General features: G+C 42.1%; 3 protein-coding genes and 1 pseudogene across 4 annotated transcripts; 3 read left to right on the forward strand and 1 right to left on the reverse strand.

The window, feature by feature from the left end:
• Positions 1 to 131: 131 nt before the first annotated feature.
• LOC126616105 (PKS-NRPS hybrid synthetase cheA-like) lies at positions 132 to 3,905 on the reverse strand. 2 transcript variants are annotated; one of them, XR_007621006.1, is made up of 4 exons: positions 3,479 to 3,905; positions 633 to 2,512; positions 468 to 541; positions 132 to 374 (listed from the first exon to the last, which is right to left on the reverse strand). XR_007621006.1 is itself a non-coding variant. In XM_050284108.1 (3 exons), the coding sequence occupies exons 1-3, from the start codon at positions 3,609 to 3,611 to the stop codon at positions 303 to 305; spliced, it is 2,085 nt and encodes a 694-aa protein (XP_050140065.1). In that variant the 5' UTR covers positions 3,612 to 3,905; the 3' UTR covers positions 132 to 302. The 2 variants fall into 2 exon arrangements, 1 of the variants encoding a protein (XP_050140065.1); XM_050284108.1 differs by lacking the exon at positions 468 to 541.
• A 1,482-nt stretch (positions 3,906 to 5,387) lies between these two features.
• Positions 5,388 to 7,185, forward strand: LOC126616158 (cytochrome P450 89A2-like). Its single transcript, XM_050284172.1, has one exon. It carries the CDS (start codon positions 5,514 to 5,516, stop codon positions 7,071 to 7,073), a length of 1,560 nt encoding a protein of 519 aa, XP_050140129.1. The 5' UTR covers positions 5,388 to 5,513; the 3' UTR covers positions 7,074 to 7,185.
• A 1,625-nt stretch (positions 7,186 to 8,810) lies between these two features.
• LOC126616187 (cytochrome P450 89A2-like) lies at positions 8,811 to 10,532 on the forward strand (annotated as a pseudogene).
• A 3,591-nt stretch (positions 10,533 to 14,123) lies between these two features.
• On the forward strand, positions 14,124 to 15,287 carry LOC126615250 (uncharacterized). The gene has a single exon (XM_050283060.1). The coding sequence runs from the start codon at positions 14,124 to 14,126 to the stop codon at positions 15,285 to 15,287; it is 1,164 nt and encodes a 387-aa protein (XP_050139017.1).
• Positions 15,288 to 19,103: the final 3,816 nt, after the last annotated feature.

A 19,103-nucleotide genomic window follows, 5' to 3' on the forward strand; every position in this document is an offset into this window, starting at 1 on the left:
CTTTTTACTTTTTGACCATTGAAATTTTAGAATACTTTTGTTATTTTATTTTAAACTTGCTTTTTTCTTTTTCTAACATTCAACCATATATGTCTAATCTGAGAGATCCCAAAACAAGTATAAAACACCTATTATATAAATAAAAATAAAACGATTACCTAATGATATGGCATATATGCATAAGTTACATGAATTGTACAAAATACTAGTAAGCAATCCATATACTTTAATCCCCATAATAGTAGCCTCATGCCCCAAACAATTCATCAGATATCATTACAAGCTTTCACATTCTGCCTACACTATGTTTGGCCTTTAATCTTGTGTTCAAAAGGAGATGTTACCAAAAAGATATGAAACCCATGCATTCCAACCTACAAGAAAATAAAAACGTGTTAACAAAAGGAAAGAAAATTACAAACTTAATTAGTATTTTTATGGGGAAAAATCAACAAAAATATATGTACCTTAATGTGTTCTTTACACATCTAAGCTATTATTAACAAAAAGTTTCTTTGGCAAATCATTATGCTCATCACACCTATAAACAATGAACATTAAGTTATACTTATATATAAATAATCATGACCATAGTAGACAATATTAAAAGATAAATAAAAAAAATGACATACCCGTCGAGCACGTTTATGAGCCTTCTCCACTATTTCAAACTTTGAAGGACCACGCTTTGTAGAGCTTGATTCTTTTCTATTTTTAGAACCCATTGGACGACCTTTGTGAGGTTTAACATTAGGCTCAAGAGTTAATGGAAGAGAAGTATCAATAAATTCACAAAGTTGCCTTTTGGTATCCTCTTTTTGAGTAAGAGGCAACTTTTCATACTTATCTTTAAACTCCAATAGAAGGCCGCTTATTTGATCTTGTTCATTGTCCAAGCTTACATGACGATCATTGACAAACAATCTTCTATCAATCCTCCATTGTGGATGTATGTTATTTAGTTGCAAGACTTCAATATTCATCTCTCTAATCATGTGAGCACAAGGAAGACCCATTGTCTTGAGAAAATGACCCTTACATTGAGATGGAAGATCATAAGAACTTGAGGCTTCATATTGATTATATAACTCATTCAATGCAAATCTAGATACATGAGTAACAACCTCTTTGAAGAAGGGAAGTCGAAACTTGTGTGAAACTCTAACTTTTTCACTTGAAAGTTGAGTTTTGATTTCTTGAAATTGATTTTCAATAGCAAGGCATATTTTTTCTTTTACCTCGCGAAGACCTCCAGTTGAAACTTGAAGATATTTTTTTAGCGTTGCATGTGCACCTTCGGCTCTTGAAGTAACACGGTTACCAAAGTGGGTAACTTTCTCTGACCATGCACTTACAAACTTTTCTTTGTATGGAAGCCAAGTACCAAGAATATATTTCAAAACAAATTTCTTATCCTCGTACTTAACTTCAAAACGACTCCAAGCTTCATTGAATGATGTTTCATTAGGAGATTGGATTAAAATTGTCCAAGTAGAAATGAAATCAATCCAATCAACTTCTTCCTCAAAATGAGCTTTACAATTTGCAAGTATATTTTTCTCAATATGCCACACGCACAAAAGATTGGAAGTACTCGGAAAGACAATGCGTATAGCATTCATTAATGCCAACTCCCTATCCGTTATAATCACCATAGGATGATTATCAACTCCCAAAATCTTACTAAACATTTTTAGAGCCCACACATAATCCTCTTCTTTCTCATTTTGCATGAAAACAAAACAAAAATAAAAGGATGTGTTGAAACTTGAAACTCCTATGATATCCAATAATGGCATCTTATACTTGTTGGTCTTATATGTGCAATCCATCACAAAAACATATGGGTAGCTCTTGGTCAACTCTATAGACAAGGGATGAGCAAAGATCAAATGAGTCAAGTGGCCTTCATGATCATACTCAATGTTATAAGTGAAACCACCTTCACCAAGTTCTTCTAATAATGCTTGAATAACTGGACGCCCAGCCAGACTCTCCTTCACAATCTTAGCTCTTAGATTATAGATGTTTCGAGAAACTACTTGAAGATGAGGATTGCCTTGCCGAAGCGAAGATAGAATTTGGCGTGGTGGTATACCAGCCTTACTCATTTCTTTAATTCGTAAGATTTCCTCTTGTGAAAATTGACGACAAGAAGGATGTCCACACATGTCATTTGAAAGTTCATGGTTATGCAATAAACTTTTTATCTCTAGCTTCCAAAATTCTTCACATTTCTTTTTACGCCCCCTGACTTCAAATGGACAATTTATGAGGCGAGATCCTGAGTTTTTTTTTCTTTCATCTAGTGAAGTTTTAGAGGCTCGATAATCCCCACCTCTATCACAACCAATAGCAACATATGTATTTGTCTTAGATCTTCTAATAACGGTTGCAAACCCTTGCATTAATGCTATCTTACGAACTTCCCCGATGAGGTCTTCTCGACTTTCAAAACATTTCGCCAACAAAGAGAGCATTTTATCGGGCTCATCAATCGTTGGTTGACTTCCTATATATCACAAACCAACACATTTATATATGTAGAATATATACTTTTTATCAATGGGCTAGACATTTAAGTATCAAATTTATACCAAAGCATTGTATGCATTATATCAAGTTTACACCAAAACATGGAGCCTAGGTAAAACCACAACAATTAAACCTAATACCAATTTACCATTAAGTTAAAGTGTATTGGGGACCAATAGATTCCAGTAGAAAATTAATTTCCCCAAAACCAACACAAATCAATATTCTCTATTATTTCTGTTTTTATGAGTACATAGTTGACACCAGTTTTTGTTTTGGGCAAAAGTACATTTTTGCTTCAGTTTTTATAAACCCCAACACAAACCAATAGTTAAAGTACATTTTTGCTCCAATTTTTATGAGGAATAGGTAATTTTTTGCTCCATTTGAAGTTCAAGTGTTTGGATTACAGAGTTGAGACCGAGATTTTGATTTGGGCAAAAGACACCAAGAATTTAAGTTAGAAATTTCAAACAAAAAAATATATCAATCATACTTTTTATCTCGTCTGTTCATTTTCAATCTAACGGTTCTTATCTAGATGTGTAAATAGCATGTGTACCGTGTATAGAGCATTGACCGGTGCATTCACTTAAGCATGGTAGTTTTTAATCTTTTGCTCCTTAGTCTCTGAGCATTGCCTAATTTTTCGTTATTCTTGTAAAAAAAATTCTGATGTCAAAAACATTTACAAACTTAGTTTCATGATTTTCTGTTTACTTGACGCATTTTTCTAAATTTCTTCCCCTAGATTCAATTACTTCATTGTTACATGATACATTTATCTTAAACCACCAGTATTCATTCATTCAATTATCATTTGAACCACAAATTAGGAAAAGAACAAACTAAACCTAAAAAACAAATTGAGGCAAGAAGAGAACAAAAACCCTAAATTCCAAAATCAATCTTAATAATTTGAGAAAATACTTTAGAAACTTACCATCAAAAGTGTTAAGAGGAGGAATGCATTCTGAAATTTCTTCCATGCCATCCTCCTTGCATGCCATATCCAATATCTTCTGCAACTCAATGTCCATCTGGAGCTCTTCATCTGTTATTATCAGGTCATCCATTGTGGTTTTTCACAAGAAGTAATAAAGAGGACAGGGGAACGGAAAGAGAAGAAGCAGTGGAAATTTCAGAATAAGTTTCGTTGGGCTCGGCTGAGGGAGTGAGATGCTTCGAAGAGGTGTTTGGGTTTGGGGAAAAAGCAGGAGGTGTCTGGGTTTTGGGGAAGAATCGGAAGAAAGCATGGGAAAAAGCAGGAGGTGTCTGGGTTTTGGGGAAGAATCGGAAGAAAGCATGGGAAAAAGCAGGGGAGTTTCAAGAAAAACAAAAAATAAAAAACAACTTTTAAAAATCAAAAAGTAAAAAGGGTATATATGGAAAAGTAAATAGTAAGATATCAATTAAGTATTAAAAAATAAGAAGGGGTGTGGGAAAGGTAATTAAGGGTGTGTGAAAATCACAACCCTTAATCTATGCGTGGGTGTGTGAGTGTCACCCTTCAAATTCATGCAGTATAAGGGGGGAATTCCCATGGCACTAGTGCCACCGTAGCTAGGCCTTGTCCTCCCCCTCCAATATATATTGAATTAATTGCACCTTCATCCAAGTACCCATACACCACTCCATACAAAATAAAAACAAAGACTTGTCACAAATATCACCAATGCCGGCTTGGTTCTTAACGTTATGTTGTATTTTTAAATCCAATTGTAATTATATCGGTCCGTGAAACAATAATATAAATTGATCAAATTAAAATACAGACCATTGTCAATGTATTATGAATTAATTGCGCTTTCATCATCCAACAACTCATACATTATTCAATGAATAAAATAAATATATTAATAAAGAGGAGAATATGGAATAATAATAAACAACACAACGAACACGTATGATTGAAGGTTGTACTTTTTAAACATATTTGCAATTTCATCGATAGTATATAGAAAGAGGGGAAACTTAGTGAACTTAATTTTGGGCCGTCAAATCTGTTTTTACTAATATATTTGATCTCATTTGATCGTAGCCGTTAGATTATAAGTAAAAAAACAAAAAAAAAGTTTGAAATATGATAATTTAGTGGGTTCAGAATAATTTAAGCCAAGCTTAAATCCTGGGAGGAATCTAGCTGAGAAATATATTTTCTCTCCCAGGCTTATTTTAGCCCATGATTGGAGATGGTTTGGGAGTGTTTTAAAACATATATTTTAAGTTTTATTTCATGAGTTGGTGATGGTCTAAGGGGAGAGACATAATATCTAGGATTTGGATTCTCTCATGAGCTAATGGAGAGGATCCTCCTGACCAACATATGTGGACCGTTGGATGAAAATTCAACGGCTACAAACAGAATGTTCTTTTAAAGTTATAATAATTATAGCCGTTGAATTTTCATCTAACGGTCCATATACGTTGCTTAGAAGGATCCTCTCCTTAAGCTCAGGAGAGGATCCAAATCCTAATATCTAACGCTTTCGGATAAACCGACATTTAATCACGATATTAACTTCTAGTGATTCGAGGAAACATACTAAAGCTTAATTTCAGTGCCGGCCTTATTTTTGGACCCAGCTTCTCTGCCCTTCCAGTTCTCATACACTCCCATCCCCTCCTATTTTGTTTCGTGCGGTCACAATTAATCCACGTCAATATTTTATATTGATCTTTTTATAGAGATAATAAGACAAAAAGTAATAGTGATATAAAATGTTAACATAGTTTAACTGTTATCGCAAAAATAAGAGGAGATAAGAGTGTATGAAAACTAGGAATGCAGAGAAGCCAGGTCCCTTATATTTTGTCGAACTTGTCATGGTCAGACATTTTAAGTGAAAGTGACAATATGTGCAGCTGAGTCAATGCGGTCGAAACCTGGTTCCTTATCAATCTCCTTACAAAGTATCGAAACTAATAATTATTGAGCAAACGCAATTGCCCTTTTGTCTGATTGCCGACGGTTGACCATGGAAACCTGGTTCCTGATCCTCATCGCCTTCTGCGTCTCCTTCCTCCTCAAACCCCTTCTTTCCCTATTCCTACCCACTTCCATCTCCAAACCCAAGCTCCCTCCTGGGCCCCGCGTCTTCCCCGTCATCGGCGGCTTCTTATTCCTCCTCAAATCCTTCTCGGAGCTCGAGCCTATCATCCGCAAACTCAAGGCCAAACACGGGCCCATTATCTCCCTCCGCATCGGCTCCCGCCCGGCCGTCTTCATCGCCGACCGCTCCCTCGCCCACCAGGCCTTAATCCAGAACGGCGCCGTGTTCGCCGACCGCCCCCGGGCCTCGGCCACCAACAAGTACTCCAGCAGCAACCAGCACAACATCAGCTCCGCCATCTACGGCCCCACTTGGCGCCTCCTCCGCCGCAACCTCACCTCCGAAATCCTTCACCCTTCCCGGGTCAAATCCTACGGCAACGCCCGCAAATGGGTTCTCGACATCCTCGTCAACCGCCTCAAAACCAAGTCTCAATCCCACTCCGAAGGCGCCAGCGCCGGCGTCAGGGTGGTCGACCACTTCCAATACGCCATGTTCTGCCTCCTGGTTCTGATGTGCTTCGGTGACAAATTGAACGAAGAGCAAATCAAAGAAATCGAGCGGGTGCAGCGCCAATTTCTTTTGAGTTCCGGGCGGTTCAATATCCTCAATTTCACCCCTAAATTGACGAAGATTATCTTCAAAAATCGGTGGCGGCAATTCTTCAAAATCCTCGAGGAACGACGAGAAGTGCTCGTCCCTCTGATTCGAGCAAGACAAAACAAGGCAAAGCAGGGCAGCAAAAACGACGACAATGACGATGAATTTGTGTTGTCGTATACTGATACGCTGCTGGACCTCGAGCTTCCCGACGGAAACAAAAAGCGGAAGCTTTCGGAGGGAGAAATGGTCAGCCTCTGCTCAGAGTTTCTGAACGGCGGCACCGACACGACTTCCACCGCGCTGCAGTGGATCATGGCCAACGTAGTGAAGTACCCGCAAGTTCAGGAGAAGCTGTTTGCGGAGATTAAAGGGGTTATGGGAGAAACGGAGGACGAGCTGCGGGAGGAGGTCCTGCACAAGCTGCCGTATCTGAAAGCCGTGATCTTGGAGGGGCTGAGGCGCCACCCGCCGGGCCACTTTGTGCTGCCGCACGCGGTGACGCATGACGTGGTTTTGGGCGGACACGTGGTGCCCAAGAACGGGAGTGTTAATTTCATGGTGGCGGATATAGGCTGGGACCCTCAAGTGTGGGAAGATCCCATGGCGTTCAAGCCGGAGAGGTTCTTGAGCAGCGGCGGAGGAGAAGAAGGGTTCGATTTGACGGGGAGCAGGGAGATTAAGATGATGCCGTTTGGGGCAGGGAGGAGAATCTGTCCTGCGTCGGGATTGGCGGTGCTTCACCTGGAGTACTTTGTGGCGAATTTGGTGTGGAAATTTGAGTGGAGAGCTGTGGAGGGAGATGACGTGGACCTGTCGGAGAAGCAGGAGTCTACTGTGGTGATGAAGAATCCATTGCAAGCCCACGTAATCCCTAGAATTTAATGCGTGGGAGAATTCTGTAATAATTTTTCGATATACTTTGAACTGTCAAATCCATCAATGTATGCTCTTCATTGATTATGCAATTTCGAAAATTTGGAATTTTAGTTTACTAGTGTGATACAAGACAGATTTTATAACTTCAATATTTAGTGAGTGATTTGAGTGAGCTGTACTTGCTACTTTTTAGCTTATAACTAATACAACTTTCCAATCTTGGAAGACATCTTCTGTATTTAGAGATTGCCCAATAGCAAGGAGCATTTGAGAATTTGATGGGAATGCCTACATAGTTACAACTCTCCTTTAATCTTGGTGTTACAACTTGTTTGATGACTAATTCGATATCCCAGTTATTGTGGTCTGAACAAACTCGGTGGAGTAGTGTTTTTGTTTTTACCTTCGTATATATAGAAATGGAAGAATAAACAACTTTTTGAAGACAACTTCTTTCCGACAAAGGTGTTATGGTACCATTTCTGTTCATTGCTTAATTTGTTAGACTATGCTTCGTCCTAAAAATTCGTCAACTGAAGTAATCTGAAGTTTTCAACTTCATGTTTTGAGCCTCGGAGATAAGGTTAAGCTCTATGGAACTACTATATTTACAACAATCTCGATCTGATTTCTTTGACATGTTGAATTTGTTGGTGGGACGCTGAGATGCAATGAATATGTGACATTACGCAAAGTTGGAGATGCAAGCCATAAGGTTGGTCATATACAATATGCTAATAGTATTTGCACCCACATTTTTAGCACAACAGTTCCATAGCTAGAGTTCTAGTTTGCGGACGGAAAGTCTGACTAGCGTATATATAATTTGATCTTTTGTAGGGTGGTGGTTCTGGCACCCAACAAATTGTGATTGAAGGCCCCTTATGTGAGAATTATTACAAGATTCGGGAGTATCTCTAGTCACAATTTTATGTCCTTTAAGACCATCTCCAACCTTTGGGGACAAAGCTTAAAAATTTAAGCCAGAAAATTTTAAGTCATAAGCGAGAAACTGTTTTTCTCTTCTAACCCTTATGGCTTAAAATTTTAGCCTGTGATGATCAAATAATGATTTTAGCCTAACTTTTTGTTTTCGGTAACTTTTTTTGAAAATAAAATTTACGTAGATTATCTTAATCTATTTTTATAAATATTTTAGTCTAAAAATATTTAAATTCCGATAAGTAATTAAAAATCATACAAATACATAGGTATTTATAAAGTTTTAAGTTAAATTTGATTTAAATAATTTTCTTAAATTATTTTAGATGTTGATTTAATCTTGGACGGTCAAATCTTTTTTTTACTTTTAGATTTGATCTCATTTGATCATAACCGTTAAATTATAAGTAAAAAGCAAAAGAAAAATTGAAATATAACAGTTTGGTGGATTCAAAATAATTTAAGCCAACTTTAAATCTTGGAGGAATCTAGTTTAGAGATATATTTTATTTTAGCTTATGGTTGGAGATAGTTTGGAGGTTTTAAAATTTATATTTTAAGCTTTATTTTATAAATTAGAGATGATCTAAATGGATAGACATAATATCTAATGCCTTCATATGAACTTGAATCACAATGTTAACTTCCAGTGATTCAGGAAACACACTAAAGTTTAATTTCAACGTAGGACTTATTTTTCGTCGAAGTTGTCATGGACTCATGGTCAGACATTTTAAGTGAAAGTGACAATATGTGCAGCTGAGTTAATGCCGTGGAAACTTGGTTCCTTATAATGTATGGAAACTAACAATTAATGAGCAGACGCAGTTGCCCTTTTGTCTGATTGCTTACGATTCACCATGGAAACCTGGTTCCTTGTCCTCATCGCCCTCTGCGTCTCCTTCCTCCTCAAACCCCTTCTCTCTCTATTCCTACCCACTTCCATCTCCAGACCCAATCTCCCTCCCGGGCCTCGCTTCTTCCCCATCATCGAGGGCTTCTTATTCCTCCTCAAATCTGCCTCGGAGCTCGAGCCTATTATCCGCAAACTCCAGGCCGAATACGGGCCCATCATCTCCCTCCGCATCGGCTCCCGCTCTACCGTCTTCGTCGCCGACCGCTCCCTCGCCCACCAGGCCTTAATCCAGAACGGAGCCGTGTTCGCCGACCGCCCCCGGGCCTTGGCCACCAACAAGTGTCTCAACAGCAACCAGCACACCATCGGCTCCGCCGGCTACGGTCCCTCGTGGCGTCTCCTCCGCCGCAATATCACCTCCGAAATCCTCCACCCTTCCCGCGTTAAATCCTACGGCAACGCCCGCAAATGGGTTCTCGACATCCTTGTCAACCGCCTCAAAACCGAGTCTCAATCCCACTCAGAAGACGTCGCCAGCGGCGTCAGGGTGGTCGACCATTTCCGATACGCCATGTTCTGCCTCCTGGTTCTGATGTGCTTCGGCGACAAAATGAACGAAGAGCAAATCAAAGAAATCGAGCGTGTGAACCGCCAACTACTTTTGAGTTTCGGGCGGTTCAATATCCTCAATTTCAATCCAAAATTGACGAAGATTATCTTCAAAAATCGGTAGCGGCAATTCTTCAAAATCCTCGAGGAACGACGAGAAGTGCTCGTCCGTCTGATTCGAGCACGACAAACCAGGGCGAAGCAGGGCAGCAAAACCGACGACAAAGACGATGAATTTGTGTTGTCGTATACTGATACGCTGCTGGACCTCGAACTTCCCGACGGCAACGAAAAGCGGAAGCTTTCGGAGGGAGAAATGGTCAGCCTCTGCTCAGAGTTTCTGAACGCCGGCACCGACACGACTTCCACCGCGCTGCAGTGGATCATGGCCAACGTAGTGAAGTACCCGCAAGTTCAGGAGAAGCTGTTTGCTGAGATTAAAGGGGTGATGGGAGAAACGGAGGAGGAGGTGCGGGAGGAGGTCCTACACAAGCTGCCGTATCTGAAAGCCGTGATCTTGGAGGGGCTGAGGCGCCACCCGCCGGCGCACTTTGTGCTGCCGCACGCGGTGACGCAAGACGTGGTTTTGGGCGGACACGTGGTGCCCAAGAACGGGAGTGTTAATTTCATGGTGGCGGATATAGGCTGGGACCCGCAAGTGTGGGAGGATCCCATGGCGTTCAAGCCCGAGAGGTTCTTGGGCAGCGGCGGAGAAGAAGGGTTCGATTTGACGGGGAGCAGGGAGATTAAGATGATGCCGTTTGGGGCAGGGAGGAGGATCTGTCCTGCGTCGGGATTGGCGGTGCTTCACCTGGAGTACTTTGTGGCGAATTTGGTTTGGAAGTTTCAGTGGAGGGCTGTGGAGGGAGATGACGTTGACCTGTCAGAGAAGCGGGAGTTTACTATGGTGATGAAGAATCCATTGCAAGCCCACGTAATCCCTAGAATTTAATACGTGTGAGAATTCTGAGAATTCTGTACTAATTTTTAGTACGTGTGAGAATCCTGTACTAATTTTTAGGGTAAATTACATAGTAGTCACTCATGTTTGATGTCTATTACAACCTCATACAACGTCTTTAAAACATTTCACTTTCATACATCATTCAAAATAATACATCCGTTAGATTTTCCGTCCATTAATCTGTTAAATACTGACGTGGCTGCCACATCTGTGCTGATGTGGCTGCCAAATGTGTGTCACGTGGCAAAAATAATAATTTTTTAATTTTTTTAAAAAAAACCTAAATCTTTGAAATTTAAAATAAAATAAAATAAAATAAAAAATAAAAAAATAAAAACCCAAAAGCTGAACAAAACCCCACCCCCGTGAACCCCTCTCAGCCTTCTTCTTCCCCGCTCCCATCTTCCCCCACCCCATACTTGCACCTTTGAAGGAAAAAAAAAACCCAAAGAACAACCCAGATCCCATACCCCATACGACCACCCCCCAACCCATATCCCATTACCACGCCCCCCCTGCGCGCGCGCGCGCGAAACCCAACCCAGATCCCATTACCACCCCTCCGGCGCGAAACCCATATCCCCCCCCCCCCCCCCCGAACTGCAAGGACGTCATCCTCACCTGCATCATCTTCGTCGTCGAAGACGACAACTGTGGAGCCAAAAATATTCACTAGGCGACACGTGGATTTGTGAACGAAAGAGGACAAAAATACCCTTGAGGTATATCGGGATTCCTACGCGCAAGTAGTGGGTAATCATCCTCAACCAATTCAAAAATGCTCCAGAAGAGGTAACTAATTCCAAATTATCTTATTTTAGGTAATTATTTCCAAAACTTAATTTCCCTAATATATTATTTAGTTAATTAATTATCTAAATAATATATTCTTCCCATATCTCCTAAAATCATCCCTTAATTACCAATTTGAAACATCCACTCAAACCTAAAAAATGGGATAGGGCCGGCTACCCCATTCAAAGTCTATTCCATCACCTTTTTTTCTACCTTTTCCACCTTTCCTTCCCTTTTAAATTAGCCAATCAATACCATAAATAATAAAATATCTCCTTTCATATTTAATTAGCCAATTAATTGGCTAATTAAACCTAAAATTAAACCTAAAAATCCCATAGTAACCGGCCACATTCCCTCCCATCTTTTCCCTACCTTTTTTTTTATTTTCCTCCACTTTATTACTCAAATAAAGCTAATCATTTAAGACCCCATTCATTTCTATTTTATTAGCCAATAAAGGGGCTAATAAAAAACCACAAATTGACTAAGAAAAGGGAAGGGTGTGGCCGGCCCTTCCTTGGTGAAAAATGGGGAAGCCTAATCCTATAAATAGGCTCCTATTCTCACCAAAAATTCATTCCAAACCTCTTGCAAAAATTCCAAAACACTCTAAACACTATTTCTCTCTAAATTTCTAACTTTGGCATCGGAGGTTCTTCGGCCAAAGCCCCCCCCCATTCATCGTGGGCGCGTGAGGCTTTTGGCCTTAACCTAAGGTGCTAGTTGTTTTGTAGGTGCAAAATCGTCCAAGATCGAAGAGGAGAAAATTTGCATCCACAAATTGGTGCTTTCATTGAGAGTTGTAATCCATACTCGTCGAAGACTCTCGTACAAAAAGGTTTTTTCTTTATTTTCTAGTCTATTTGAATATTTTTCATACGTTCTTATTATTAGAATTTTCTACTTGCAAAGGTTCTTTGATAAAACGTATAAGAAAAATATAATGACTAGAAATTTAGAAAATTCCGCAAGTAAAAATTCTAGTATTCAAGAAATGGGACTACGGAGATCCATGAGGCAAAATGCGACAAGAAGGGGAGCGACATCATCACCACGAGCTTCCACCATGGGAACCACCGTGATGGCTACCTCGGTAGCCACCCGCGGCGAGGTCCATGGTGCCTTCACCACGGCCGCCATGGGAACCACCACGGTGGCTACTTCGGTAGCCGCTCGTGGCGAGGTCCATGGAGCCTTCACCACAGCCGCCATGGGAACCACCACGGTGGCTACTTCGGTAGCCGCTCGTGGCGAGGTCCATGGAGCCTTCACCACAGCCGCCATGGGCACCACCACGGTGGCTACTTCGGTAGCCACTCGTGGCGAGGTCCATGGAGCCTTCACCACGGCCCGAGTCGTGCCATCCAAGTTTACGTGGACCAAAGCCCAAGCCTCGCATTCACATGCACCGCGCATTGAGCAGCCTGCTCCCGTGATCCAGCCTGCTCTTGTAGCCCAGCCTGCTCCAACGATCCAGCCTGCCCCAGTGATCCAGCCTGCCCCCGCAGCCCAGCCTGTTTTCATGGTTTCCCAAGCTGCCCAAGTCCGCCCGAGACAATCTCAACCATCCGGACCAATCATCGAGGCTGAGGCGTTTTCACCGCATTTCTCTGCAGATTTGACATTCCCCAACTCAAATCTCGCACCTGGAGTCAACCACCCTTTCATTGTTCAAGGAGGTGCATTCCATCCAAGTTCTTCCAATCCGAATGGCGAACAAAACTTGTCCCGACAAGTCATAGAATTGACGAGCGCCCTTGCACAACAAACCACCTTGGTGAATCAACTTTTACAACGTACTGAGATGCATCGCGCTCACGATGAAGTTTCCCGGAGTAGAACAAGGGTAGACAATGAGCCTTTTAAACAGCGTCCTGGAAAGCAGCCATTCAACCCATCACAAGTGGAGCATTCAGACAGTGCACACTCTCGATTGGGCCCCCGAAATAGCATATACTCCCGTCTTAGCGCGCGGATGAGCGTGCACTCTCGGTTAGGCCCACGAGCAAGTATACATTCACGGTTGGGGCCACGCTTTGATAATCAACATGGGCAACCTTCCAGGCAAAGCATTCATTCGCGATTAGGCTCACAAGGAGTATCCTCCACATCACATCGGAGCAGGCAGCCTGACAAACGGAAGGAAACGATCGTTCAATCTGGCTCTAGTTCAACCGGTAGCCTGCAAAGAAATCCCTCGCCTGCTAGGAATCTATCTCATCCATTGCAGCCACAGCGTAGACGAGCCGAGCGAGAAGAAGAGCAGCCTAGACCGGTAGAAAAAGACCAAGGGCAGCAAAAAGCTCCGCTACCCCAACAAAAGCAAATCCAAGAAGAGGTAGAAAGGCTTTTCAATGAGCGGATGCGTGATTTTCGGCGCAACAAAATGGTTGATGAGGCACTAAGGCGAGATATGACCAACATGAGCAGGTCACCTTTCGCGGATGAGATCGAGCAGGCAGAGCCTCCGCGCAAGTTTAGCATGCCACACTTCACATCTTTCAAAGGAGATGGGGATCCCGAAAGACACTTGAAGCATTACCGAAATGCGATGGTCCTTTATCGGAATAATGACGCCCTTATGTGCAAAATATTCGCCACTACTTTACAAGGCGAGGCATAAGATTGGTTTCATACCTTGCCGGCACGATCCATCCTGAATTTTGATGATCTTTCCTTGGTCTTCACCAAAGAATACTCATCTTATCGATCGATCAAGAAGAAGTCCGATCACCTGTTCAACGTAAAGAAAAACCCAAAAGAGTCGCTTCGCGATTACGTGAAGAGATTCAAAGCAGAGAAGGCGAAGATCGTCGGATGCGACAACTCGATAGCAAGTGCAGCCTTCCAAAAAGGACTACCAGCAGACCACCTACTGTTTGGAGAAATGATCATGAAAGAAGACCTAACTCTAGCAGATTCCTTTGCTCTGGCAGAAAAGCATGCGCTTTGGGACGAGGCTCGACAAGCAGAAAAGGCTCCCGAACAACCTCGAAAAGAGTTGGCAGCTACTCAAAAGAAGGATGAAAAACAACCCAACAAGGGCAGGCATGAGTTCAAGCGCAGGGACCGACCCACGACCAAAGAAGGCCCGATGACCAACAACTATTCTAAGTTCTCAATTCCGATTCATCAAATCCTTCGTGACGTCAAGAATGAACCATGGTTCAAGTTGCCGAAGCAGTCAAAAGGAGATACTTCCAAGTTGGACCACACTAAGTATTGTGCATTCCACCGAGGTCCCGGTCACACAACCAACGATTGCTACACTTGGAAGAACTACCTAGAGAAACTCGTGAAAGAAGGCAAAGTCGATAGATATTTGGACAAGCCAGCTGAGCAGCAAAAAAGGAATGCAGACGGAGATGAGGAGCCACCAACTAAGACGATTCGAATCAACGGCATTTTCGCTGAGTCCGAGCACTTAGGGGCTACTAATAACTCCAAAAAGAGGAAGATCCAGCAGGCCTTACTAATCTCACAAGTTCATGCAGTCGATACCCAACCTGGACCTATCATTGGCTTCACGGAGCAGGATGCAGAAGGAGTCGACTTCCCACACGACGATGCATTAGTAGTATCTGTCCAACTAGCCCATGCTATAGTCGACAGGATGATGGTTGACAATGGAAGTGCGGTCAACCTACTTCAACTTTCAGTCATTCAGAAGATGGGCCTGGAAAGTACAATCATACGCCGGGCAGAGGTACTTACTGGATTCAACGGACACACCTCAACTGCCATCGGTCATATCATACTTGACGTAAAAACACCGCCAGTCGTCTCAAAGCAAACATTCACGATTGTAAGCGACCCATCTCCCTACAATGGGATTCTTGGGAGACCTTGGTTGATCAAGCTGGATGCTGTCACTTCCGTCAAGTATCAAAAAATCCGATTCCGCATCCCGGAAGGAGGAGTCGGAGAGATCAAGTCTGACCAGGCTTCATCCCGACGATGCACTGTGCAAATGTTAAAAGAAACAAAGAAAAAGACCTTTACCCCCGTAGAGGTTACCGAAGTCCAAAAGGGCAAAGAAATTGCCAAATAGCAATTACAGCAGGTGGATCGAGAAGATGGCACCCAAGCAGACAGGATAGGATGGAAACCCGAAGAGGACGCCGAAGACATCATTCTTGATCCCCAGCAGCCGGAAAAGACGGCTAAAATTGGCTCACGACTAAGCCCAGACGAGAAGGAAGAACTCACAATTTTCCTTAGGAAAAACCGAGATATCTTCGCATGGTCACCATCCGACATGCCCGGTATTGATCCCAAAGTGGCCTGCCACAAGCTGCACGTCGATCCAACTGCCAAACCGGTAATTCAAAAAAGAAGACATTTCGCTCCCGAATGAGTAGCGATCATCGAGGCAGAAATCGACAAACTATTGGAGGCCGGTTTCATAGAAGAGGTAGCACACTCGGCATGGCTTGCTAATGTCGTACTAGTCATGAAGAAAGAGAAGGGCAAATGGAGGGTTTGCGTAGACTACACTGACCTCAACAAAGCATGCCCAAAAGACCATTATCCTGTCCCCCGGATTGATCTATTAGTAGATTCAACTTCTGGAAACCAGTTACTTAGTTTCTTAGACGCATACTCCGGCTACAACCAAATAGCCATGCATGAGCCCGACAAGGAGAAAACTGCGTTCGTGATAGAGCGAGGCACTTACTGCTACAAGGTCATGCCTTTTGGCCTCAAGAACGCGGGAGCCACTTACCAAAGGTTAGTAAATATGATGTTCAAAAAGCAAATTGGGGTAACCATGGAGGTCTATGTCGACGATATCATGGTAAAGGGCAAGCAGCGATCAGATCACATTCGCAATTTAGCAGAAGCTTTCAATATCCTTAGAAGGTACAAGATGAAGCTCAACCCCACCAAGTGCACGTTTGGAGTATCTTCAGGTCGATTCCTAGGGTACTTAGTAACCCAACGAGGAATTGAGGCACATCCCAAGCAAATCCAAGCAATCATAGAGATGAAATCTCCAACTACCTTGAAGGAGATCCAAAGCTTGACCGGACGAGCAGCCGCCCTCAATCGCTTCCTCTCACGATCCACCGATCGATGCAAACCCTTTTTCAAAGCTATCAAGAGGGCACAAAGAAACAAATGGGATGAAGAATGCGAAAAAGCTTTCCAAGACTTGAAGAGTTATCTCACATCACCTCCCTTACTATCCAAGCCGGAAGCAGCGGAGGATTTATATATTTATTTGGCAGTTTCCGAGGTAGCAGTGAGCTCTGCTCTCATACGAGAAGAGCTGGGGGCCCAACTGCCGGTATTCTACACTTCTAAAGCTCTTCTCGATGCAGAAACAAGATATCCGAAGATCGAAAAATTAATTTTGGCGTTAGTTGTTGCGGCTCGGAAGCTCAGACCCTACTTTCAAACTCATACAGTCATTGTTATGACTCAATATCCCTTACGATCAATATTACATGGTCCGGACGCTTCTCAACGAGTGATGAAATGGGCATTGGAACTTGGCCAATATGGTTTAGTTTTCCAACCTCGCACAGCGATAAAGGCCCAAGCCTTGGCGGATTTCGTGGCAGAATTCACACCTAGCCTAGGCAACGCAACAGTGCGGCCCAACGACGCCCCAGAAGCAGCAGAGAGTACCTTAGCCACACTTACTCCATCCAATAAAGATTTCTGGAACTTGCATGTCGACGGTGCATCCAACTATAAAGGCTCGGGAGCAGGTGTAGTTCTTGTTACTCCAGATGGCTCAATGCTCGAGCAGGCGATCACTCTAGGTTTCAAAGCATCCAATAACGAAGCAGAGTACGAGGCTCTACTAGCGGGCCTCCGAATGGCAAAAGACTTGGCGGTGAAGAAACTCGCAATTCATTCTGATTCCCAACTAATCACCAGCCAGGCTACTGGGGAATACACTGCAAAACACCCAAGGATGGCACAATACCTAGAGAAAGTACGCCAGCAGCTTGAAGCATTTCAGACTTACACTCTCACTCAAGTTCCGCGGGCAGACAATGCACATGCAGATGCACTAGCTGGTTTAGGCTCCTGGTGCGAAATATATAAGCACACAAATTAAACCCTATTTGTGACAATTGTAGTAATGATGTAAGTAGGGATCGTTCTAACCGGGGATTAACTAGGGGTGCTAAACACTTGACTCAAATAAATAAAACTAACTTTTAAAACACTAAGACAAACCAAAAGACTCAAAACAAGTTCAAAAGACTCCAAATACTTAAAAGCATAAAATAAGATAGATTTGAACGACTAAGACTTTAACAAAATATGGGGAGGGGGAATTGAGTTGTTTTTGACGAGATTAAATTAAATGGACAGATTATAATTAAGGGCAAAATGTAAATATGAATGCGATGAAAAATATGGATGATGGAATAGCTTAAGGGGTTCTTCTCCACACATGTCACACTTGCAATACAAGATCGATTCTCAGTTGGTCTTTCGATAAATTATGAAACTTAACACCCTAGGTTAATTAGGTCCGCTTAAATTAACCGTCAAGTTCTCCTTAAGTTAATGAATTGGATGGGTTTGCGCAACGCAATTCACAACATTCTCCAAAAGTCCTTTACGTGAAAAGCACAATAAAGATACAATCAAAGATCATTAAGCATCATGAAAACTATAAGTGTTGACGAGGCATTCGTTACTATGAAAAGCATGAAACTAGTGCCAAGAATTCATTTAACGCGATTGTTTATAAGCAACCTCCACTACTTGTGAATATAAGTTCATAACGATTAGGTGAAACTCACTTATATTCTAGCGTCATATTTATGCATGAAAATTAAGCGTGCACTCTCAATAAACATACATAAATAAGTTATCAATCAAATGGTTAAACAAATTGAATCCACAACTTATGAAATTCCAACCAAAGGTAATCAATTCATATTGCAAGCATAAACATAGTTTCGAATCACCCCCTAGCTAAAGGGTTTAGTTCCTCATACTTGCAATTAAACAAAAACAATTGATATTAAACATAGAGAAACAAAGTAGAATACACCTAGAATGCTCCAACAACTCCAATGGAATGGCTAGCACAACTCCAAGCACTCCTCCTTCTTTGCAAGCCTTGGAACTAATGGAAATGTGTATGAATTTCTGTTTTTCTTCCTTGAAGGCTGAATGGTGCTTATATAGAGGTTGGAAATGAAAAGAATTGCAAGGCAATGGACATGACAACTCACGGCAAAGAAGAAAGGATGCTGCCAGCTTTGTTTTTGCATGTGTGTGTGCTGTTTTTGTGCTCTTTCCACCTAGAAACAATCATTCCAAAGCCACCCAAAGTTATAAGTGGAAGACCAACCAGAAATCCACCTCATAGTGGTCCAATTTCTGCCATTCCTTGCTGTCCATTCACTACCAAAGTTGTAGAAATCTGCCAACTCCATTCCATTGCCGTGTGTGTGTGTTTGTGTTGTCATCATCACTTCCCACTCTTCCATGCTTTAATTTCTGATTCCTTGCTGCCCATGTGGTGTGTGTGTTGCTGTTTTCTTTCCTTCTTGCTGCCCATGTGGTGTTTATACTTGCACATGCATGTTCTTCATCCATTTAGCTAGCAATAAACACATTTTCTGCCATCACATGGCAGCTATGATGTTTGAAGTTGTAGGCCAACACTTTGCACACACACATGTAGATTTCTAGCCCATTGAATCATCAAATTCGTCCATCCTCATGTCTCCATGTTTGCACCATCCAATCTTGGCCCAAAAATGCTCCAAAGTGCTCCAAAATGCATCTTCTTGCATCCTTGGCCCATAGAACCTACAAACACACAAAAATGGCTTAAACTACTAACATAACTAAGAACTAAGAACATAAATGCACGAAAACAAACATA

The sequence above is a fragment of the Malus sylvestris genome, chromosome 1 (assembly GCF_916048215.2).
Source record: "Malus sylvestris chromosome 1, drMalSylv7.2, whole genome shotgun sequence".
Lineage (NCBI taxonomy): Eukaryota > Viridiplantae > Streptophyta > Magnoliopsida > Rosales > Rosaceae > Malus > Malus sylvestris.

What these genes read in the sequence shown, in the direction of transcription:
- LOC126615250 (XM_050283060.1), top strand. Translation starts at nt 14,124, where the DNA reads ATGATCATGAAAGAAGACCTAACTCTAGCAGATTCCTTTGCTCTGGCA.
- LOC126616105 (XM_050284108.1), bottom strand. Translation starts at nt 3,611, where the DNA reads ATGGATGACCTGATAATAACAGATGAAGAGCTCCAGATGGACATTGAG. An exon ending in TCCTCTTAACACTTTTGATG is followed by an intron (nt 2,513 to 3,478) that starts GTAAGTTTCTAA and finishes TGTGATATATAG; the next exon opens with GAAGTCAACCAACGATTGAT. An exon ending in CTCATAAACGTGCTCGACGG is followed by an intron (nt 375 to 632) that starts GTATGTCATTTT and finishes ATTTTCTTGTAG; the next exon opens with GTTGGAATGCATGGGTTTCA.
- LOC126616158 (XM_050284172.1), top strand. Translation starts at nt 5,514, where the DNA reads ATGGAAACCTGGTTCCTGATCCTCATCGCCTTCTGCGTCTCCTTCCTC.